Here is a 25,929-nt window from a genome sequence, read left to right as displayed (position 1 = left end):
TAGGCCTATACATTTATAAAATGTATGATGATTTAAGTACCAGTATTTACAAATTACTTTCTGAACACAATATACATTAAGGTACATTAAAAGCAAAACTGGTAGTTAATAAATATGTTCAAATGGTGCGTGTTTCACACAGAAATGGTTTTAATTAAAATGACTATAACTAGAATATTTAATAACAGAAATAAAAATGCATTACCAGGAATTATTATAATTAGGGTTACACGAAAACTACTCAGTGACACTATATACATCATGGAAAAAATATGAAATTCAACAATTATTCGTCAGAATTGTCTGAGTTATTATCAGTACCTAAACAACACAAGGAAATATGTTCTTTCCTCCTGTTTGTTCTCAGAAATTTCATTGCAAAAACTGACGAAATTTTTTCAAGAAACAAATAATTAAGATCTTTATCTAAATATTGATTTGATTTCTTAATAAACTTATGGAGTAAGAAAATACTTATATTTTATGCACGATAACGCTGTTGCACACATCACCAATAATTCAATGACTACAATTCACGAAGTCATTAGCTACGTGAAGATGAAGAGATAATCACAGGATACAAAAAGACACAGATGTTTCCCACTGATTTTTTTTCTTTGAAAACATCGTCCAAATTCTAGCAGCTTAACATCAATGATTACTGCCTGGAAAAGATCTGCCTATCTGTGCATCTGCACCAACAGATACAAACGATTTTTTCTTTTCAAAGAAAGTATTGTTGTATAATTAAGCATTTGTATGGATTTATCGATTTCAGAATGCATAAATCACATTAATTCACAGTTATTTTTTCTATTTTTTACACTGTCGTGATTATCTTCTTCAAACAAGGATTAGACATGTCTCTGCCTGTTTCGGTCCTTTAATAAAAAGTAATTCAAGGCACTTCAAATTTCAGTTTTCAAACTCTGCCTTGTCCAATATTTTTCTTTTCATAAACATGAAGAATCATTGATTTCATGACTTACTAAGATAGAATGATAGAACAAAGTTTTTGATTTTTTTTTTTTTCCTTCCTTTCTTCAAAGGTTGCTGTGTTATACCACAAAACAAGCAGAATACCGTTCTTATTTTCTAATTCGTTAATTTTTATTAAGTACAGTAATTATTAAATTTATTGATGACTGCTTGTGTCATTATTATTTTACTTATTTTTTTACATATCCTTTTTTTTGCTGAGAAATTTTCTTTTCACGAAACTCTCGAAACAGAATTTTTGCAGTATCGCAATAATGTGTCATACTCTGTTAAGAAAATAAAAAAAAATTAATAAATTACCTAAAACAATAAAAATAAGAAAATTAAAATTAAAAGAAGTTCTGGTTGCTGGAGTAGCCTATATGATATATATGACGAACATAGAGTAATTTTGAAAAGCAAATCCCATCTACATAACATTCCCTTGCCTGACAGATTGGAAGATAACGTCTTCTGACTATACCACAGAAACATACACTTCATGCACAAAGATAATTTGGCTCTCTTCACTATAAAAGCACAATAAGTATGATTCCGAGCATATTCTTTCATAAAGCTGATTTATATTTGTAACTATGCACACACCAATATGTAGGTTTCATAATACAACATAACTAGTTTACCTATAGCCACGGAGTTATTGATAAGTTTACAAGAAAGTAATATTATAAAATTAATAAACTACTTACTGTTTCTATCTACAAATTGCCATACTAACACTTATGTAGCCTACTTTTTCTTACAGAAACCAATTAAAGTTCAACCATCAATTCTGTAGTTTCCAGAAATATGCGTACACTCACTCTCCCATATATTTGACACTTATTTTTCTATTCACTGAAGTATGGAAGGTAACTCAAGATTTCCAGACTTTGAAGAAAAAACTCACTTTCAGCATCATATCGAAAATGTAATGCTCTTTCATATTTAACTTAAGTTTAAAAATATAGGGGTGCCATTTGAAATTTCAAAGTGATGGACACTGGGAGATGGGGGATGAAATCTAAGATGCAATTGAGGACCGTTTTTGCAAAACTTGCTAACTGAAAAAACTAAATTTTACAGGAGAAACAAAAAACTGAATGAAGACAAATAGATTATAGGTGCAACCATCACACTTTAACACACTATAATCAAGAGAAATAATTCAATTTTACTGAGATAACTTTAACATCGTGTAGAGGCCTGCTTTATGTTAACGAATCCACCAAAATCTCAATTTTGCAAATTTTGCAGTTAGCAAGTTTTGCAAAAACGGTCCTCAATTAAGCCTGGTTTCAGACTTCCCCCTCAATATCTAAATTGACGCGTTTCAATTTAAATAATTAGTTATTTAGACTGGGAAGTTTTGAAATGAAAGCCCTGTATGTACAGTTCATTGCAAATAGTTATTCTTAGTACCGGTAATTTAGTAATTCATTGTAATCTTTAATTTTAGTTATGTAACTTATAGTTTTAATATACTGCTACTAATTCATAATTTAAACATTTTATGTAGCTTTAAGATTTCGACAATGTCAGAAATTTGTATACAAGTCTATTGACAACTAATAAATGAATACTGAATACTGAACTAAAGTAGCTGTGAACTACCATTATTTTATTTCTGTACAGTATTCGAATTCTTGCCAGGTTTAATTTACAGCAAAAATTAAATGCTGGTAAACAAAACATAAAAAAGCATAAAAGTTTTTAAAAACTTAAGATCTTGAAGACAATGTTACCAATACCAATAATCGAAAGTTAATGAACTAGAGAGTTGTTCAAACAATATCATAAAATTTGGTGATCTTTTACTCTCATACAGTAGATTTCTTTAAGTTTTACAATGTTAATGAAGAAAGTTCAATCTTACAGTTAATTTTCACTAAGAACGAGACATAACAGGGGAACAGTATTACTGAAACCTCATTATCAGTACTTGCATCGAAACATGTACCACCAGCTTAAGATATCAACTACATAACTCACCATCCATGTCATAGAAGTCACATTCCAAAGGTTGGTACCCTGCAACATCCGAATCCTCTGCCAAAAAATAAGATTATGATGTGCATAGCCAGAAGATCAATCATGCAGAAACAAACATCAGCACTAGAACTGAACTCAGCAAAAGAAATCGACAAATAAAGAATATACTGTGTCAATTCAGTGTTATATGCACACACATACATACGAAAGAAATAAGATGTAAAACAAATTAATATTTCACACACAATGCTACTACTAAAAAAGGTCTTGGTACATTCAGTGAGCGAGCAATGGCTTGCTAGTCGAAGATTTATGCAAACACACAGTGACTGGAAAGCTATTTACCTGTTGTACACGATCCTCAAACCTCCAGTATGAAGTTCTGGTTAAAAAAAACAGAGTTTCTCTTGCGTCTTTATAAATTACATTTCGAACAGCTTATAGATGAAAGGGCTTCTAATTAAACTGGAATCCTATTTCTGTCCCTGTTGTAAGTGGATCTTTCCACACACTTACTACATAATGCATTTACTGAATGCGTTAAAGTCATGCAGTCTTGGCAATAACTTATCAAAGATATGCTCTGTCATAAATTGAAGGCTGCAGTTCAACAATGAACTATCCATGGGCAACTTTTCAGCCGTAGTGTAGATTTGTTATTTTACGTGTCAAATATCTACATTAGTTTATAAGCAATCAATTACAGAGAAACAAACTAATTACTTAAAATGCTTTGCAGTAATTTCTTACATTGCATAAAATTGTAAAAAATGAATTTTGTTTTCTCTTCCAGTAGAAGATGATGATCATCACCAAAAAGATCACTGAAACTGAATGTTGATAGTGGTTACTTTTAAATTCGAAACAAATTTAATTGTTTACGAAAAAATGAATATTAATAATAATTTGTTAAATGTTTAGGTAAAAATAGTGGAATAGACTGTTAATTGCATATAATTATTTCTGCTGATAATACAGTATGCGCCAAAACAAACAATATCATAGTGAAAATGTTTACTGAACTAAAAATTGATACAATTTATATAACATATTGGTTTGGTGCATAAGTTCAAAGCGTTTTTCTGTACTTTCACACATAAGAGAGAATATCATCGAAATGATAGCCGTCCAAATCTTGGATTTAAAATATCGGCATCCTAATCAATTCAAATGAACAAAAAAGAAAATGCAAATCAAGCTTTCAGGTATAACTCCCTGTAAAGTTGATTTCAATAATTTCGAGGGAAAAATTGTTCCGGGGCCGGGTATCGAACCCGGGACCTTTGGTTTAACGTACCAACGCTCTACCAACTGAGCTACCCAGGAACTATACCAGACACCGATCCAATTTTTCCCTCTATATCCACAGACCTCAAAGTGGGCTAATAACAGTCAAGCAACCAACATTGAGTGCACACTAACTCCGTGTGACTTAAATTGTGGCTTTCTGTTAACGAACAGTGACGTGTATTATGCAAATCAAGCTTTCAGGTATAACTCCCTGTGAAGTTGATTTGAATAATTTCGAGGGAAAAATTGTTCCGGGGCCGGGTATATAGAAGGAAAAATTGGATCGGTGTCTGGTGTAGTTCCCGGATAGCTCAGTTGGTAGAGCATTGGTACGTTAAACCAAAGCTCCCGGGTTCGATACCCGGCCCCGGAACAATTTTTCCCTCGAAATTATTCAAAAAAGAAAATGTAAATTAATGTTAAAAAAATACATAATGCAATTTTAAAAAAGAATATTCTGCGACAGGATTTGGTAGCTATCAAAACGCTAAAAATTTATTGAAAATAAATAATATACATTGAATATTATAAAGATGGATAGAGATGGTGATTGATGATGCTCAATGAAGATTTTAAAATGGTTGATGCAATTGTCTGAAGAGTCTTATCAGGAACCTTTAATTTTCTGAGTCTTTCCTGAGGATCTCCAATGTAAATTTGGGAATTGTTCTTCGCGCACCAAACATAAGTCCAATGACATTCCAATCTTGAATATTATATTTATGACTGAGATCATCACAACATGGAAGGTAAATAGTATTATAGTGACACAACTACCATAGCAACGAAAAACGCTATAAACTTATGCACCAATTCAACATATGAATTTATAATAAACATGAAGACATGAAGATGGCTCACTTTTCTCTAATGTTCTCTACAAAAAAACATGTTCAAAATGCTTTCCATTATGTTCCAAACAATACTCATAACGTTCACGTAGATTTCGAAACAGGTTTACAAATGTAGGTTGTTGCAAGTGGCGAAAAAACTCTACGATTTTTCCTCGCAATTCCACAATTGTTGTTCTGTCGAAAAATTGATTCCTTCATTCATTCTCCTGGTGCTACAGTCCATGAAGGAACCTGGCCTCTCCAATAGTTCTCGCCCAATCTTTCTTGTCCACTGCACACCTCCTCCAATTCCTTATTTCCAGCACCTGCACATCTTCTCTGACCTCACCCATCCACCTCTTCCTGGTTGGCGAGTTGGTATAGTGCTAGCCTTCTATGCCCAAGGTTGTGGGTTCGATCCCGGGCCAGGTTGATGGCATTTAAGTGTGCTTAAATGCGACAGGCTCATGTCAGTAGATTTACTGGCATGTAAAAGAACTCCTGCGAGACAAAATTCCGGCACATCCGGCAACACTGATATAACCTCTGCAGTTGCGAGCGTCGTTAAATAAAACATAACATTTTAACATTTCCATCTCTTCCTGGGACGCCCTTGTTTCCCCCGACCTTCTGGGTGTTGATCAAGAGTCTTCTTGGGAACTCTCTCTTCTTCCATTCTCACAACATGACCCAAGTAGAACAATCGTCTCTTCTTTGCTTCTGCTACCAGGTCTACTTCCCCATAGTCTTGATACAGTTCCCGATTATATCTAATACGCCACTCTCCCCTTTCACAGATCGCCCCAAAGATCCTCCGTAACACCTTTCTCTCCCACACTCGAAGTCTATTTTTATGAGCCCTTCAACATACCCCATACTGGGCATAGTGCCTCACTGACCTTCACAGAGCTTATCGCTCTGAGTGACATCATCTTCACAGTCCTCGTTCCTCCCTCACGTAGCTCCTAGGCGTGGGCAGGTTCTATATCAGTTTCATAAGCAATATCAGTGGTGGCATAATGGCATTATCAAAGCAGTGTGTACGCGTTAGAAAGCGATTATTTCATAAGAAATGAGAGGAAGAGTTTTTTTTGCTGTTTAGAAGGGGAGAACATACGATGTATGTTATGCTCGAAAATCCTATTAGGCATTAATAAATTTAATATACAACGACATTACTCATAAAGAACATGCTGAATTAGAAAGTAAGACAAATTAAATGTTATTTTTTCGTACTATTCCGAAGAAAATGTATGACCTTAACATTTGCATAGTATACTAAATACGACATTATACCTTCAACACACTGCATTAAAAGGTACGAGGAATTAAATGTTGTTTGTACGCATTATTTCCAAAAGAAATTTATAAAAAAAAATATCAAATGTGTGTAGAAAACGAAATATGATTTTCTGAAATTATTTTAGGTCGAGAACGTGCAAATCTATTAAGTAATCTTAACGCCAGAATATTCAAGAAAATAAACATAGACAATGTGATGGAATATTATTGGCTAGTTACGCAATTTCTCGCCTGTGATTTAAATGAATTCAGTGACGGAGAAATAGTAAAGAGGTTTATGATTAAAGCTGCCGAATTAATTTGCCAAATTGAATAAAAGTTTTCGAATCTCTCACGTTAACCAAGCGCTTTCCTAATAATTCGCCACTGACCGCCTTAGTGATTACGATAAGGTGACGCAGGTCACAGCAGTTTATATTTCCTATCCTACTCTGAAGTCTCCTCTCCTAGTAAACAAACTATTTCAAATCGAGTGCCTCACGTAACTGAAAATTGTGCCCATGTATGCCATACATACATATCGGGTAGTGTAAGGTCAGAGATGAACATGAGGAATACGGAAAATCTGTTCCACAGAAAATTATGCATTCACCAAAATGTTCCCAGAGAAAATTGAGTTAGTTTCTGGCAGTGTGGCATATCCACCAAATCCCTTGGACATTGTACCGATACTAATTTTCAAAGCTGTTTGCCGAAGACTTCTTTTTGAAGACTCTAACACCTGGGTCAGGAGTTGCTCAGAATTATCATTGTTTGTCATAGTAACAGGCCGACCTGTGAGCCTTTTCTTTGAGAGAGGATGCTTCCTGTACGGTGAAACTTATCAACAACTTGTAATCAAACCACATTACTCAGTGGAGCTTTGTGAAACTTATCACGAAACTCATCTGAAACTTGTTTCAAACTAGGCCTCTTGCGCGTCCTAGCCCATATGAACGGAAATAACATTCTACAATAAACACTTTTTCCTCAGTTGTGAGAACCATTTTAGCAAATCTTCAGTTTATTATATTATATCAACAATCCACCAATGATTTCAGATAAACAAACTTCACCATGGATACGATACGTACATGCGCAGTATCAGTGTGAGAATTTCAGTACTGTTTGTTTTGGTGCATACTGTATTTTTCCACCATTACTGTTTGATCACAATAGCTGAAAAATTTTTATCGTAGACAAAGAAATGGAGTCACCATTGCATTATGTGTTTTACCGATCTCAAATGAAGGAGGGGCATTGTGAGTTGCATCACTAACATGTTCATTGCGACAGCTGACCCTCTCTACAGATTTGAAATAACCATTTTTGGTTTATGTCCTATTTCATCTTTCAAACAAGTAATTATTTTTTTAACATGAGGAATCTCTCTTAGAATTATTTGGAGGGGCGAGGCCTACCTATTAATTTTATTGGGGAGGGACGCCCTTGGCTCTATAAGATGAGGGGACAGAAAGCGCCTTGCTCCCCTTAAGTCAGCACCTATATAGCCTAACTTTATTTCATAATCTATTTTAGCTCTTTGGAGTATCTTATGGCTTGGGCTAAAATGACAATAAACAATAAATATTAAAACAAAAGTTACAGTTTATTACAATTAGCAAGCACATTTTTTAAACAGTGTTAAATATCAGAACAGCAATTAAGCTTATTATCAGATATTATAAATTTGAAATATTAAATTAGAAACTTCGTTTTCCAAAAAAAATTCATAATGTCTATTTTAACTACAAATCATGTAGAAAGTCATATAAGAACTTACTCAAGCGTCATCTGTTGATAATAATTTCGATAATAATAATAATAACAACTTTTTGAAGTGTCACAAAAAAATGTAGTAGCAACAAATGAATCTCGTACTTCTTAAATTTTAGGTTATTAAAACCAATACACGCCATTTTAAGTATATTTTGAAATGGATTCAGATATACAGTAAATCAAAAAAAAAAAAAAAAAAAACGTTTTGGCCTGTTATACACGTATATTATGCTAAGTTTTCTGATATGTTCAAAATTGTTGGAAAGCGATTATAATAAAACGGTGTTAATTAAAAAAAATCATTCTTCATTTAACTGATTCTTTTCTGTCTTCCTGAAATGTGAAACCAATATAATATGACACTAACATCTGACTGAAAGGCCACTATACAAACTGATTTTAAGTTGGAAAATTAATTTATCTTTATATCCGAAATAAAGAATTAAAATTCATGAAGTGACTAAGAGATTCTAACTCTTTTATGCCATTTTACTAAATCAAGATGATCTCATACATTAAGATACATACATGAAATTCACTATTTACTATGTAGATTTTTATTAATTTACTTCCCTCGAAAAATTAGTGTCTGCATTATATTAAAAAAACAGAGAAATTAATCTAATGTTTCTAATTTAAAAACTTAAAACTTTTAATAACATTATCATTTGTGTAAATGACTTAACAGTTAGTTGCATTACTAAAATGTTACCGTAAACTGGGGATACTTGAACCACCTCAGAAAGTTTCATTAACTCCTACAAAAAACGTATACCTTGAGAAACTTTCATTGCTCTCCTATATGATGAATCTTGCGGCATACAAACCATAGGCAAGCAGCTTTATTGCATTGTCACTATTGTTATGTATTTATTTATTGTTTTATTAATGGCTCAAGTTACCCAGGAAATGGGTATACTTGAGCCACCCATTTAAAAATGCTATGTGGTGCAAGTTAAACTTCATATGAGGTTACTTGAGTTAATAAAACCTTAAATGATAACATTTTATAGATTTGGATACAGTATATATGTAATTCGAAATTTTCTCGGGCTTCCAGCCAGGTCATAAGTTGGTGATCCACCGACGTTTCGAGGATGTTCATCTTCCTCATCTTCAGGGTTAAGTGATATCTGAGGGTACCTAGCTCCTTAATTTATAGTGCCAGAGGGAGTCAGCCGAGGAGCTGTGCGCCGATTGGCTGTTATTAGTGCGGACCGCGGCGAGAACATTGCCGACGTGTCGTCTTGCTTTGTGCTTTCCGGCTGAATGACCTTGGGTCTCACGGTGGGCTCAGCGGACGAGTTCTCCGCTGATGACGGCCCGTCGTCCGGGCGGTGAGAAATTTAATAGCCGGTGACCATGCCGCGCTTAGTTGGAGACCCCAGTCCCGGTTCAGATTACCGCGTTCTGCCGCTATGGCCAGGGTTTCTTTTACTCTTCTATCCCAATAGCCCACACACTTTACCAGGACCTCGGTGTTATTGAAATTAGCCCTATGGCTTTTTTCAATGCAATGTTCAGCCAATCCGGATTTTTCGGGCTGCATCATTCAGCCGGAAAGCACAAAGCAAGACGACACGTCGGCAACATTCTCGCCGCGGTCCGCACTAATAACAGCCAATCGGCGCACAGCTCCTCGGCTGACTCCCTCTGGCATTATAAATTAAGGAGCTAGGTACCCTCAGATATCACTTAACCCTGAAGATGAGGAAGATGAACATCCTCGAAACGTCGGTGGATCACCAACTTATGACCTGGCTGGAAGCCCGAGAAAATTTTGAATTATCACGTCGCCAGGAAAGCTTCAGTAGTTATTTCAGTATATATGTAGTTTATTATCTTTAGCTATATTCTATAATTCACTGAGATAATATGCACACATAATTTTCTTTTCTTTAATTCCAAAATTTGAATTAAAAATTACAAAAATCACAGAAACGAAAACATCTAAACACCTGATTTGGCTCAAATATCCCCGATGTCTCAAGTAACCCCACCTTACCCGGTACTTATTTTCATATACCTCTAATTTAAAACTTTTAATACAGGTAAGGTTATATTATGATACTTACCGCGGTGATATGATTCACTGCCTTCGCTTAAACAACTTCTAGGCTTAAACCGTACATCCAAACTTTTGTATTCAGATAGGGACTTAAAGATTCGCTCATAACCTGCAGATAGGAAGAGAAAGCACATGCAAACACGAGGCGGCAGCGAGCATATATAACACATCAGCAAACAGCATGCTTCTTAACAATTCATTGCCTGTTTGGGCACAGTAAACACTGTCATGCAACTGTGTGGATATTAATAAATCACATTCAACATTTGTTTGCATAATGATTAGGGTTTATCACAGGTTCGGTTCATCACAATGCAATTCTGGTGTAACATGTGCTGTGGAAAACTTCAATGCGAAACTACAGTTCAAAGTGACATTTCACAGAGTAGAGAATGTACACAAAAAAATCTTACATTAATCCTAAAGATTTCGAAACAATAAGATATTATGTAAGTGTATGATTATTATTACTCACGTTCTCACACAGCAGAAAGAGGAATCATGCATAGATGGGAAATAATTTTAGTTTTACAATAAAGATCATTCTAACGTATAACAAAATTCATTACTGAGAGTAGTCTTAAAACTTAGCTGTTCAGAAATATTTGGTGCAATAAAAAAAAAAAAAAAAATTGTGAAATGAATGTTGAATTGAAGTGGGTAACAGTTATTTCTTTCAATCTGACATTATTCTAACTTTGATTATCCTTGCAATGAGAAAAAAATATCACTACTAAACCTTAACTTGTTTCCCCATAAATAACTGATTAAATGGCGATCTTACTCGTGTTAATTATGTAAGCATGTGCGGCTTACAGCTGTTTCGGTGCTACTTGACACTATCCTCAGAGCCTCTGTGTCTCGGTGCCATCTCAACTTCGCTGCCTGTTGTGTGGGTGCATTCGTGTGATGAAGAGTTGAGTCAAATAGTGAGTGTGTTCTGAAATTGATCTGTGTGTTGAGAATTTGATTAGGGTTTGTTTTAGTGTATCTGTATATTTCATATTGTTCTAGTGTGTTGAGTTTTTGGTTTTTGGGTTGTATGTGTAAGATTTCCTCTGGTTATTGCTTTAATGTGTTCTCTGTATCGAGTTTGGAATTATCTGCCTGTCTGTCCAATGTAGAAACTGTCGCAACTATTGCATGTGAGTTTGTATACACCTGTGTGGTTGTATTTATTTGTTTGTGTTGTTTGTGTGTTGAGATGTCTTTGTAGTGTGTTTTCTGTTCTGTATGCTATGTTGTATTTCTGTTTTCTGAATGAGGATGCGATCTTGTGTGTGTTTTTTTTTTCGTATGTTAGTGTGATGTATTTCTTGTGTTCTTATGTTAGTGTTGTGTTTTGTGTGTTTTTGTGTTTGTTGAGTTTTTGTTTTGTTTTCCTTATGATGTTGTCTATTATGTTTGGGTTGTATCCATTTTCTTGTGCTATGTATTTGATTGTGTTCACTTCTTCTTTGTAGTGTTGTTGGCTCATGGGTATGTTGAATAATCTGTGTACCATTGTCCTGAATGCAGCATGTTTGTGTTGTGTGGGGTGATTAGATGTGTTGTGTATGTGTGTGGTGGTGGTGGTGGTTGGTTTTCTGTATATTTTGAAGGTGTGTTTGTTGTCAACTTTTGTTATGGTGTCGAATAATACCGAAACAGCTGTAAGCCGCAGATGCTTACATAATTAACACGAGTAAGATCGCCATTTAATCGATTATTTATATTCAAGTGTTAAAAGTAGTGTACGAAAGATTCAACATGGATTGTTTCCCATGATACAATGTAAAAAATATATATAGTAATAATAATGACAAGTGTAAGAGAGGGTACTACCTTCATCTCTAAGAGAATGATTGTCTTTCAATAGTTAATGTCTCGGAACACAAAAACTGTTATTACACAAGAACACTTTGTTTTGAAGCATACACTTTGCAAGAAATATAAGACATATCACAAAGACAAAAAGTTATCTGTAAGCAAACAAGTTCGACACTTCATAAAATGTAAACACGAATTTAAATCAGCATGTCACACCACAATGGACTGAAGCCCCACTCATAACTTTGTAAATTCAATAACCAAGACTTGTGTTATAGGGCTTCTAGACAAGACAGGAGACTGGTATTCAGTGTGCAGAAACTTATTGGCGTTTATGGCCGTTCACACAAATGTGATATTGAAAATGTTATTGTGAGAAGCAGGTATTTATGGAGATTAATTTTATCATTTGTGTTTTATAATATTGGTGACAGAAGAGATTGTTGGAGACTGTTTTTATACCCATGGCAGAAATTTATGGAGGTTTTGGAAAATATAATTCTTTTACATATCTTGACTATATATTTTTGGTAATCTTGTTATTAAACAACTTTCCTGTGTTAATTGAAACTAGTCTGAGATAAAATTACCAGCATAGTTTTAATTAACATAGGAAATTGTTTATATAACATATTTACAAATCTTTAATAATTATTTTGTAACTGGATTACTAATTCAACATGAATATTCCTTTCCATTATCATAATTAATATTAAATTTTCACTGGATTATGGTAAAGTTGTGGTATGGTCAAGAAAATGATGATTGACTGTACTGCTGTATATATTTTATTATAGTGACAGTGTGAGAACCATTATTATAAATTATAATATCCTGTTATATTTGTTTCACATGAATAGCACAACTCAGATTTAAGGCTGGTTCACAATAAACCTAGCCGGAAACGACAACGAGAACGAAAATAATGTTAAAATATGTCTTTGAATGTGAGCATTCACAATAGTTAATTGTGAATACTCCCATTTAATAGTACATTAAGCAACGAGCCTATAATGGTAGTAATTAAGACGCAAGTACGTTTGTTTATGAAACGAGCGCGAGTTTCATAATTTTCATGCAAGCGTCTTAATTACCATTATAGGCAAGTTTCATGCGACTTTTTATGCTCGACCATATTTCTAACTTGAAATTATTCATAAGTTTTCATGTTATGGTTATGTGAGTCACGAACCGAACTGACCTGAATTGTGAGATGTGCGCAGACGCGAAAGTATTGATTTTTTCCGAGGCACGAATATCATTGACCTTGATATAACCTAGAGAACATTAGTCTTGATATAACCTGGAAATTGATTTAGAATTGAAAAACGAGATGACAAATTGAATTTATTTGAATATTATTTACAATTAACGCTAATTATTATAGTAACAGAACATAACCTTCTGCGACAGTATTGGATTTCCAGCCTCCGTGACATTTCCCTAATTGTCTTTCGATTGCATATCCGAGAATAATCGAAAACCTGAACTTTAATGAATAGGTGTACTTTAATGACATGCATTAAAAGACTGCTACCAGGTGTATTAATTAATTAATTTTCAAAATATTCTAGTTTCAGTAGTGTGGTCTAATAAGGAGCTATTCCTTTTCGGAATATAATTGCAATAGAAAAAAATATTGATATCTCTATTGTTCAATATAAAATATAATATTGGTATGGCAAATTATTTAATATGAAAGAGTGTGTTATATTTTTTAAACATAACTCTTAATATTATGACACGTCATTTATTCTTAATAAGCATCTGGAGCATTAGCAAATTGCAGCTTTGGACATGTGTCAACTGTCAATGTTCTTTTCCAACATTGCAAAGCTCCTGTCTGGTACAATCAAATTGAAGACATTACAAAACAGTCCTTGTTAAAATTGATATTTTTCATGAGAACAAGAAAACACAAAAAGAACAACAAATGTCAGCTGTTTTCGTACAATCATTGTTTATCTTTGTGGCTATTTCACCTGACTTGGGTCGTTTTTGAAGTCTATAAACATTTCAAATGGTACCAAATGTGTTCTTAACTCAGTTTCATTAAAAATGACTAGGGTTGTTCTTGTAATAATGTCTTCAATTGTACCTTGAAAAAAAACCTTTCAGATTCTGCATTAGACAGGCAACCATACTGTTCACAGACAAGAGATAGAAAATTTAGCAAACATTGTGTTTTTCAGTTTTAGAATCATTAAGGCTAACAAATCCAAGTTAACAACAGTTAACTAGTGGCTATAATAATTAAAAAAATTGAGAATTTGAAATTCAGTCTAAAAAGGACACAACAGTAGTCTAAAAAGGACACAACAGTGATAATTATATTTATATTTCGCTATCAGGATCCCATTTCGCATTTATCACGATTATTTCATCTATGGACTATTATTACAAACTAAAATACAATCTAGACAATTTTACAATAACATGGTTGATGGTTGGAGCACGGGGAACCATTCCAAAATAGTTTGCTAATTTCTGGACATCAATGAGATTAGATAAAAGCATTCCTCCTTAGATTGACCATTATTGCTATTAAGGGGTCTATTTAAATTTTGAAAAATCATTTTTACGGATTTAATAATTAAAGTGTTTTAGGCTGATATTACACTGTCAAAGATTTTTTATAAAATATATGTTTGTGTAAGGGATTTTCTTTTATAAAATGTAAATGCGTCCTATTATCTTTTATAAAAGATCTGACAAACTTGAAACCAAAGACACTAAATAATGTTGAACTGTTACTACAACCAAATGCCAATATCAGAATAAGAAGCAAATGAAATGTTATACGTATAACACAAGACACATGGACTACAAAAACAGAAATAAAAGAGAACAAGTGTACATAAAAATAGCAGAGACTATTGCTGTACAGGAAGGATGCACAAGTCTTCATCTATTCTCAAATAATTCACGTAACTTTTCAAATCCTCGCATTGTAGCTCTTTTACTACGTTTTGATGGATATACTTTTCCTATCACGTCTTGCAATCCATGGTTTAACCTTCAGCCGTTTCCTTTTCTGTTTCTTTTTCAGTAATATACATTATTGCAATATTTTGAAGTAATTTTAGCTAAACACGCATGGTACTGTTCTTCACTCATTTTTGCATATCTATGATCAAAAAGATTTTAGTTTATTTTACTATAAATGAAGGCTGATAGTTCTTATTCCTTAATTTTAGGTTATCTTTGATAAAATATTTTATATATTATGTAATATACTTCAAATCCTACCTTCTATCACGGATCTTTGATAAAATATTTTATATATTATGTAATATACTTCAAATCCTACCTTCTATCACGGATCTTTGATAAAATATTTTATATATTATGTAATATACTTCAAATCCTACCTTCTATCACGGATCTTTGATAAAATATTTTATATATTATGTAATATACTTCAAATCCTACCTTCTATCACGGATCTTTGATAAAATATTTTATATATTATGTAATATACTTCAAATCCTACCTTCTATCACGGATCTTTGATAAAATATTTTATATATTACGTAATATACTTCAAATCCTACCTTCTATCACGGATCTTTGATAAAATATTTTATATATTACGTAATATACTTCAAATCCTACCTTCTATCACGGATCTTTGATAAAATATTTTATATATTACGTAATATACTTCAAATCCTACCTTCTATCACGGATCTTTGATAAAATATTTTATATATTACGTAATATACTTCAAATCCTACCTTCTATCACGGATCTTTGATAAAATATTTTATATATTACGTAATATACTTCAAATCCTACCTTCTATCACGGATCTTTGATAAAATATTTTATATATTACGTAATATACTTCAAATCCTACCTTCTATCACGGATCTTTGATAAAATATTTTATATATTACGTAATATACTTCAAATCCTACCTTCTATCACGGATCTTTGATAAAATATTTTATATATTACGTAATATACTTCAAATCCTACCTTCTATCACGGATCTTTGATAAAATATTTTATATATTACGTAATATACTTCAAATCCTACCTTCTATCACGGATCTTTGATAAAATATTTTATATATTACGTAATATACTTCAAATCCTACCTTCTATCACGGATCTTTGATAAAATATTTTATATATTACGTAATATACTTCAAATCCTACCTTCTATCACGGATCTTTGATAAAATATTTTATATATTATGTAATATACTTCAAATCCTACCTTCTATCACGGATCTTTGATAAAATATTTTATCATATTAATTGCCAAAGAATTTTGATAGTGTAATATCAGTCTTATATAAGAACTGATTGAAGATTGCGATAATAGATATCATTTTTAAAATTGTAAGCCTCATATCTTAGTTCCTAAACGAAACATTTTACAGTCACTAAATTTAACTGTTTATAACACTTCGTCCTTGTGGCAACCCTTTAATAGGGAAGTTTGTATCAATTAACTGCTTTATAATTTTATTTTAAAATCTTAATTTTTTTAATATCAATAAAAATCAGTTGTATATCAAATATTTCATGATTTTCACGATCTCCATAAATACCTGGTTCTTGTTATTATCAAGTCTACATGTTACAGTTACATAACAGAATTAACACAGTGAACATTAATTGTGTTTTAATGAAGTATGTCAAGAGAAAATATCCAACTCAAATAAATAAAATATAATCAGGAATGAAACATTTTTGGTCCTTCAGGATATCAATCGTGCATGCCATGAAGAACTTAAAACAAAGATTAAATTCGATAGCAAAGTATCTTATTGGTAATTGATTAACTAGCGGATTTACTCGTGTTAATTATGTAAGTTTGTGTGGCTTACAGCTGTTTCGGTGCTTCATCACACCATCCTCAGAGCCTACTAGATCTCAGCGTCATCTCGAACTTCTCTGCCAGTTATGTGGGTGCGTTTGATTGTTGAAAGGTGTTGAAAAGTGGAGTCAAATAGTGTGTGTGTACTGTAATTAAATCTATGTGTTGAGAATTTGATCGGGGTGTGTTGTAGTGTGTTTTTTTATTTGGTTATTTTACGACGCTGTATCAACATCTAGGTTATTTAGCATCTGAATGAAATGAAGGTGATAATGCCGGTGAAATGAGTCCGAGGTCCAGCACCGAAAGTTACCCAGCATTTGCTCGTATTGGGTTGAGGGAAAACCCCGGAAAAAACCTCAACCAGGTATCTTGTCCCGACCAGGATTCGAACCCGAGCCACCTGGTTTCGCAGCCAGACGCGCTGACCGTTACTCCACAGGTGTGAACTTGTAGTGTGTTTGTATATTTCGCATTGTTCTAGTGTGTTGAGTTTTTGGTTCTTGGGTTGTATGTGTAGGATTTCCATGTCCGAATTTATGTTATTGTATGTATGGTTAGCATTGGTTATGTGATCAGCGTATGTAGATGTATTGTGTCCTCCGGTTATTGCTTTAATGTGTTCTTTGTAGCGTGTTTGGAATGATCTGCCTGTCTGTCCAATGTAGAAACTGTCGCAACTATTACATGTGAGTTTGTATATGCCTGTGTGGTTGTATTTATTTGTTTGTGTTGTTTGTGTGTTGAGATGTCTTTGTAGTGTTTTTTTCTGTTCTGTATGCTATGTTGTATTTCTGTTTTCTGAATGAAGATGCGATCTTATGTGTGTTTTTGTTTTCATACGTTAGTATGATGTATTTCTTGTGTTCTTGTGTTTGTGTTGTGTTTTGCGTGTTTTTGTGTTTGTTAAGTTTTTGTTTTGTCTTTCTTATGATGTTGTCTATTATGTTTGGATTGTAACCGTTTTCTTGTGCTATGTATTTGATTGTGTTCACTTCTTCATTGTAGTGTTGTTGGCTCATGGATATGTTGAGTAATCTGTGTACCATTGTCCTGAATGCAGCATGTTTGTGTTGTATGGGGTGGTTAGATGTGTTGTGTATGTGTGTGGTGGTGGTCAGGCAGAGAAGTTCGAGATGACGCCGAGATCTAGTAGGCTCTGAGGATGGTGCATGAAGCACTGAAACAGCTGTAAGCCGCACAAACTTACATTATTAACACGAGTAAGTCCGCTAGTTAATCAATTAATTATATTCAAGTGTTAAAAGTAGTGTACGCAAGATTCAAAATGGATTATCTTATTGGATTTAAAAATTCAGACTATAGGAATAAAAGTGAAATCAATAATAATTTTGTGCGAGATCGTGCATATTTGCTTGGTTTCCACACAAAACCAACCTGCGGTAAGTCTAAAATTCCACATTCAGTATTCCCAACCGAACACACATAACAATTTCCCTCTTCTTACCGCTTAAGTGACATATTCATTTTACTGCTTTAGGCTTTTAACATATTATTTTTAGAGACGTTCAATATAGTAATAATTATAAATTGGAAACTTACCACTGCAATTTCACCTAAATTGCACTGTTAATTATTGTTTTTAAATATTTGCAAAAATTAAGTAAACTCTACAACTCCACTAAAGTTACTGCATTTCGTGATGCATGTAACATTAAGAAAGCCGTTTGTTTTAAGTTTGCATTTATAGACTGGGGGGAAAAAAAAGACAGACGTATATCACGGCCTGCTGGAGTATAGTAAACACAGAAAACATTTTAAAGCAACAATGTTGAAGATAGATATTTTTGTTTTCCAAAACTGCCGTCATTGAACAGAAACCAAGATGGAGATTTCATTGCAACTAATTAGAAATTCCTCTTTCAGGTATGTAATAAACGTTCTTCGCACAAAATAATGTACGATACACGAGCGGTATGTTTTCTTTCAATTCTCGGAAATTAAAAAAGCTCAACTACGTTTCGCTTTTTCAAACTTTTCCTCGAACATGAAAACTTCAACATACCGCTCTTGTAACGCATATGACTATTGTGGTAGAAGGGTAAGTAACCGTACAAGGGCTGTCTCATATGAATGTGCCCACATGCACTGTTCAAAGCAGACTTCATTAGTAACACACAATACTTTGTTATTAATCACAGTTGGCAACTCCGAGTCACTGGCTCACAGCGAGTGGAAGATGCAAGTTCCAAGCTAAGTACCTTGTGCTCCCTGCAAGAGCACAGTGCTAAGACTAAGTGTGGACTTGCCACTTGAGGTGCTGGCTGCCGGGGAGGCTGCTGCTGTTATCACTTTGGCCAATAATGCAGGCGACTGTGGAGGAGTTGAGGTGCTGGGTGCGAAACCTGCTGTCCACATAGCAACACACATAACTCAGCAGCTGCACCATCTCCTCAGCATACAACAAAATGAACTGTTCTATGCTAGGCTTACAGGAATAGAAGTGTTGTCTGCACTGAATTCTTATAGCAATTTGAAGACATTAATAAATTTACTTAATATGTTGACAGCTTGTAATAGAACTTCATTTTTTTACATCTGCAAACAGAACACTTAAAATTCACTTAATTTTTGTCAGACAGCATACATTTTTCATGCTTAGTTGCATAGCATATTTAATACATAATTATGTAGGTTGTATTGTAAAATTAGGTATTTTATTTATGTTTTATTATTATTGTGTTATAAAATTGTATATGTGTTGTAAAACTGTATTGTGTATTGTAAATTTTATTGTGTATTGCTTATCATTTTATTGTGTATTGCTTATCATTTTATTGTGTATTGTTAATATTGTATATACCACTGCCACCGGGTGCTTGCCCACTTGCAGTTTAAATAAATACATACATAGCACCAATAATGCATAGCACAATGTCAATACGGCAATTGCTGTTGTCTGCGATACATTGAACTTTTCTGTTGATTTTCGAGTTCATTTTTTTTTTCCTGGTTATTATATGCTTATTTAAGTTGTGTTAACTCTCGCTAGTGGTTTTATATTTTATTTTATCCGTCTTAGTATTTATTTTATTATTGTAAATATTTTTGTTTTATTATTATTATTATTATTATTATTATTATTATTATTATTATTATTGATCTAGATTCATTTTCCGGGCTGAGAGGCCGTGGTCTATTGGTTGATTCGTCTGCAACTGCGGCAGACATCTTCAGTGGAGTGGTATCCGAGGTCGCAAGACTCTTCTCGGCGTACCTGAGGAAGATGTCTGCCGCAGTTGCAGACGAAACGTCTGGTATAAAACCAACCAATAGACCACGGCCTCTCAGCCCGGAAAATGAATCTAGATCTATAGACTCCGGCTGTGAAAGCCTACACTGCAATATTATTATTATTATTATTATTATTATTATTATTATTATTATTATTATTATTATTATTAATGAATTAGTGTGTATTACTATCTTTGTATCATCTCCATCACGGATATTCTATTATTATTATTATTATTATTATTATTATTATTATTATTATTATTATTATTATTATTATTATTATTATTTCTAACGTCAACTTTATTATTGATCTCTTTAAAATTTATGTAGACTACTGGACTGTACCCGTGCACGAGCATATGCTCATTTCGGGTTATATATTCATATGTATCATTTCAAATGTAAATTGTGAATAAATTTGAATTTGAATAAATAAACCTGTGACATTGTAATGTTTCGGCATTAGTGCAGCTTCATAAATAATACGTATAGTTAAGCATGTTAGTGGTAATCACAGATATAGCATAGTCCACTGGAGAGAACATCTGAGGACATCAACAAACCTCTGCCTTCATTAAGTTATTTACAAAGTCCGTATACACATTACAAAGTACCAGTATACACTTTCATTAAATTAAATTACATTACCTACATTATATGCAAGCTGATGTGCCATGTTCGTGCTGATGAGGTTGGCACTATTGCTGCCCATTGTTGACACTCTTGTTGTTAGTTGAAGTCATAGATTGACAAATCGAACTGAAACCCTGACCGAGTTACTACGCGAGCGCTGGCTGTCTTGGGGAGGAGCAAGTGAGAAAGCACGGGGGGAAGGGAGAGAGCACTATGCACTATGTACTTGCAGGTCCACTCACAGTTTGTCAAACCTGCTAACAAAAGCATTAAAAGGTTGACTAGTTTCCTGCAATGCTAGCATAATGGAACATTCCTAGCCGACAGTCGAGGCAAAAATGAAGAATCCGTTATTGTGGTAATACTGAAGAGTGGTTCTTCTATTGGTCGCAATGCCCACACACACCCTCTCAGATATTTACGTGGTGATTGGTGACTGAATGACGAGGAGCGAGGGAGAGAGAAGAAAGAAAGAGAGAGATTCCAGAAGTTGGCGTGTTTTACGGGGTTTCACTTGAAGTTGTCGAACTATAGTTAGTGGAAGGAATGGTTGACACAAGTGAATACACGATTGAGGAACGTTTGGTGGCCTCTGTGTGGGTCCACGGGCGTCAAGTTAATGGAAAATCAATGAAAAATGACATGGATGATTTCGTTGAGCGATTTGGGAAGGCAGCACAGATAAGGCGTACTTTGTTGCTGTGGGAAAAGAAAGCTTTCACAACGGGCAGTGTTCGCGACGCTCTGAAAAGTGGAAGGCAATCCACAAGGCTTGTATGTTGTGCAAAATCTGTCCAACAATCTCCGGTCAAATCCACACGGAAACGTGCTGCTGAGTTGGGAATACCAGAATCAACCACGTGGAAACACATGAAATTGAACTTGAAATCGAAGTGTTGGCATCCATTGAATGTTAATGAATTATCAGATGGTGATTTGGAGAGACGTGTGGATGTTTGTGGTCGGATGTTTCAACAATTTCCAATAATGATTCAGCAGGCAAAGGTAATGTTTTCTGATGAAAGCGCAATTTATTGCAGCTCCCGCTGATGAACTGAAAAATGTGGTGCACGCAGACAGCGACCCCAAGAATGTTGGTTAACATGAACAAGAAAAAATGACGGCACATTCAACTATGCAGAGACCACAGAGTAACACATACGGATGTTTAGGATTCCTAAGAGGTACGTTGCGCCTTTTGAAATGTGTATACAGACTTTGCAATGTAATGTGTATATGGACTTCGTGCGCACACAATACTTAGTTATTTTATATTTCATTTGCTGGAAACTCAACAACTGACTGCGATATGAAAGGTCACTGAATTCATGCCAATCTAAGATCTCGTTTAGTTTTTTTTTTTTTTCTTTCTGAGTCAGTTTAAGGGGAAATGATACTGTACCGTAGTTAAATTTGAATAATTTTCTTAATTGATCCACAATTTTTATTTAATTATTTATTTTTTTGTAAGTTGAAATATCATTGCTGCAATAATTTAAATTCGAGATCATTCTTCAAAAGAAAAACATTTTTGGGGACCAAATCAAAAAAAAAAAAAAGCATGATACAGTAATACACTAAAATGGATATATCTAAACCGTTTTTGAAGATAAAGTCAAAATTTCTATGTAATTTCACTCCTAAAAGTACGTTCTTTAAAATGGAGCACAATTTTGATATTGGCTTTCAAAATTTTAAGCTAAATAATTACATTTTAAGAATGAATTTTAGAGATACTTTCAGAGAAAGATGAATAGATATTTTTCAAATGAACCAAAATAACAAATTTCTATTACAGAGAAAATTTTCTTCATAGCCTGAAGAGTGTGTGTACCAAATATCATGCATGTAGCGTTAATATTTCCGAAGTTATACGACTTTCTGTATGGAATAAAGCAAACAATTGAAGTTATTGAAAAGTATAGTGGCATTTAAAAGCAATGTGCATCAGAGCTTCAAAAAGGCACCAGAGCAGCTGACAAGGCCATATGCGCATTAAATTTTATGAAATGTATTTTTTCACACATCAAAGAGTATTCTACAGGAAAAAATTGAAGTTATGGGAAACTATAGTCAAAGTTCAGTGTAATTTAAAAACTCTGTGCACCAGAACTTCAAAAATAGTATCGCAGCAGCCGACACGACCATAAATACACGTTAAATTTTATGTACCGGTAATGTATTTTCCACATATCAATGATTATTTTATCAGAAAACATTTTTTTTTTTAATTTACCGGTAATGGTTTTTCACCATATTTAACCATCCTCTCCCCTTAATACCCTCTCACAGTTTATTAACTATCACAGTGTCTGTTTTCTTTTAGTTTTTTCATTTTTGAGAGTGTTTGACATATTAACTTTCGGGAAATTTCAGTTTTATATACTAAAAAACAGGATTCTGTAACATGGGTCAAATCGATGGTAGATCTCAACTCAGTAGGTACATTAATAAAGGGCAAATACTCACGCCCTAAGTGACATCTAAGCAATTATAAACTATGTGTATTCCTACAAGATCCAGATATATTAGATAGGAAACAATGGAAGAAAAAAAAATTAAATGAACAGCATGATAATTTTTATATATTATACTTTGTTTGAGAACACAATAGAAAGTCCTATAATAAAAAAAAATGTATTCCACAACCAATCATAACTCCTATAGACTTTCAGATCCTGTCTAAACTACAACAATAGCATAACAATCCATGTTAAACAAAGAATCCCCAAAGGTCTATAGCATGCATTAATATTAAAAATCGTTTTGTATTTGTTAATAAACGTAAGTGTGAGTCCATATAAATAAACACGAGACATACGATATACAGCATAATTATTACCCAACATTCATCAGAATTATTATTTATGCCAATCCAGTCAGCTGAGTTCACTTATCTAAAGATCAGCATGGTCAATGTGATAATTTGGTTTCTGATTAAATATGTCAATTACAGTCATTTTATTTCATATCTGGTATTTCGTTCAAAATTATCACCAGTTTATTTTAATGCAGAAGAAATTGTGTTCTTAAGCTCAAGTTATTTCTTTATTTCAAGTAAATCCGCCATGTAATGTTAGAAACTATTCTCAGAAGAAACATTAGCAATGAGAAGGTTAATAAACGCTGAACAAAATCTACATATAAGCAATACAAACGCAGAATTAGTTTTAATCGGCAATTATCTTTTCTTTATTATTTGCTGAAGTAAGAGTAGGCTACTTATGCTTAAAATAATAAGCAACAAATGAAAGAGTCAGACTAGTTTTATTAAACGTAAATTTCAGTTAACAGAAAAAAATGCGTTTTTCAATTAGTTTAGCTGCACTTAATGGTAAGTTTTAACTAATATTAAGGCCCGCTCCCACTTAGCAGAATCAAATCGAACAGAATTTCTCTTCACAATGCATTTAAATGAAAGATAGCAGAAACAACGTGGCGTGGCATGGTGTGTCAAAACGAATCGAACAAAACAGAATTCAGGAGCTAGAATATTTTATTCCACAGCCAAAACAGAATTTCTTGTTTCGGGTATGATCGTAAGTTATCGAGAAGCCTTCGTGAAAAACAAATGAACCACATCCATTCTTGGTGGCTTAATTTGTTTACTAATGAAAGTTATTGTTGAAACAGTGCGTATATATTTTTTAGTAGGTTATTTTACGACGCTTTATCAACATCTTGGGTTATTTAGCATCTGAATGAGATGAAGGTGATAATGCCGGTGAAATGAGTACGGGGTCTAGCACTGAAAATTACCCAGCATTTGCTCATATTGGGTTGAGGGAAAACCCCGGAAAAAACCTTAACCAGGTAACTTGCCCGACCGGGAATCGAACCCGGGCCACCTGATTTCGCGGCCAGACGTGCTGACCGTTACTTCACAGATGTGGTCAACAGTGTGTATACAGAGATCACAATTTAATATAAACAAGGAAAAATTAATAAATCTTCTGCAGAATTATCCTGTTTTGTATGACAAAACATAAAACACAAAAGTACTGTTCGGTTCGATTCCACTAGATGTGAGTGGCAGCAGATTTTTTGTTTCAATTCAATTCGGTTCGATTCTGCTAAGTGGGAGCGAGCCTTTAGTGTTTTTTAAGTATGGTTTTTAGATTTATGAAGCTATACTTAAGCCAATAAGATATGTGTACCAAGATAGATAAAGATTGGTTCACGAATTATGGAAAGAAACTCATACAAATGCACATACAGTTATATTGGTATGTATATGCAAGTGAAAGCGTTCATCTTAACAAAACTTGTTACAATCAGAGGAGTTAAAATGGTCTATTATTTGTGATGATTACGAACAGAACGGAAACATTTTCAAACAGTTTTAGATGATTTCAGTTTTGTAAATTTGCTTTCATGAGTTTATTTACACAGTACACAAGTGCAGAGATATTATAATTAAAGCCACTATTCATCATTGGAGATAAAAACTAAATGTAACCATATAAACAATTTAAAATTTAAAAAGTTATGACATGTTACTAGTTTTAAATAAATCAAAACAAGAAGAAAATAAACTGCTCTCTTTTATCATGTTTCATGTGGCATCCATTTTTACATATATAGATACCGGTACCTAATTTTCAAGTTCTATCTCAATTTCGTGAATTGACCAAAGACTTCCAAGTCTCTTATGAGGTATACAGAAGATTCCAGAATCAATTTCTTGGTTATAATGTTCCATCTCAATATATAACAGAATTTGACATCACTTGGGGAGTTTACAACCTAGTAAACAAGGAAATTACGAACAAGTTGTATTCTAATGTAAGAAAAATTAAATTAATAGACGCTCACATGAAGACCAAATGAATGTTACCCAGAGAAAAAAAAATTTTCATTAGCCAAGAAACCTGACTAATGGTGAGAAAATTCTAAGATTCCAGCAATGTGTAGATGGAGGTCAATATATAATAGTACATTATGTAACGAGTCGATAATGTAGTAATTAAGACGCGAGTATGTTTATGAAATGAGCACAAGCGAGTTTCATAATTTTCATATGAGCATCTTAATTACCATTATAGGCAAGTTTCATACGACTTTTTATGCTCGACCATATTTCTAGCTTGAAATTATTCATAAATATTCATGTTATTCTTATCTGACTGGGGAGCGGAACTGACCTTGTGCAATATCTCGTAAATTGTGAGATGTGC

The 25,929-nt window shown here is 33.5% G+C and overlaps 1 protein-coding gene across 33 annotated transcripts in view; it reads right to left on the bottom strand.

Annotated features, from left to right (window-relative positions):
- Positions 1 to 25,929, bottom strand: part of CaMKII (Calcium/calmodulin-dependent protein kinase II) — a 502,734-nt gene that overhangs the window by 38,114 nt on the left and 438,691 nt on the right. For 6 of the 33 annotated variants that reach the window (XM_069816423.1, XM_069816425.1, XM_069816430.1 and 3 more), the window contains 3 exons: positions 19,084 to 19,230; positions 10,229 to 10,330; positions 2,971 to 3,027 (listed from right to left, as the gene is read on the bottom strand). The exons of 11 other annotated variants lie outside the window; for them this stretch is intronic. In XM_069816423.1, coding sequence (XP_069672524.1) covers positions 2,971 to 3,027; positions 10,229 to 10,330; positions 19,084 to 19,230 — 306 coding nt within the window. The remainder of the gene's footprint in view (positions 1 to 2,970; positions 3,028 to 10,228; positions 10,331 to 19,083; positions 19,231 to 25,929) is intronic. 16 more of the 33 variants (XM_069816424.1, XM_069816426.1, XM_069816431.1 and 13 more) reach the window with 7 other exon arrangements.

Source organism: Periplaneta americana, chromosome 17, assembly GCF_040183065.1.
Source record: "Periplaneta americana isolate PAMFEO1 chromosome 17, P.americana_PAMFEO1_priV1, whole genome shotgun sequence".
In the NCBI taxonomy this organism is placed as follows: domain Eukaryota; kingdom Metazoa; phylum Arthropoda; class Insecta; order Blattodea; family Blattidae; genus Periplaneta; species Periplaneta americana.
The sequence above is the reverse complement of the archived record's forward strand: the minus strand, read 5'-3'. Positions and strand labels throughout refer to the sequence as shown.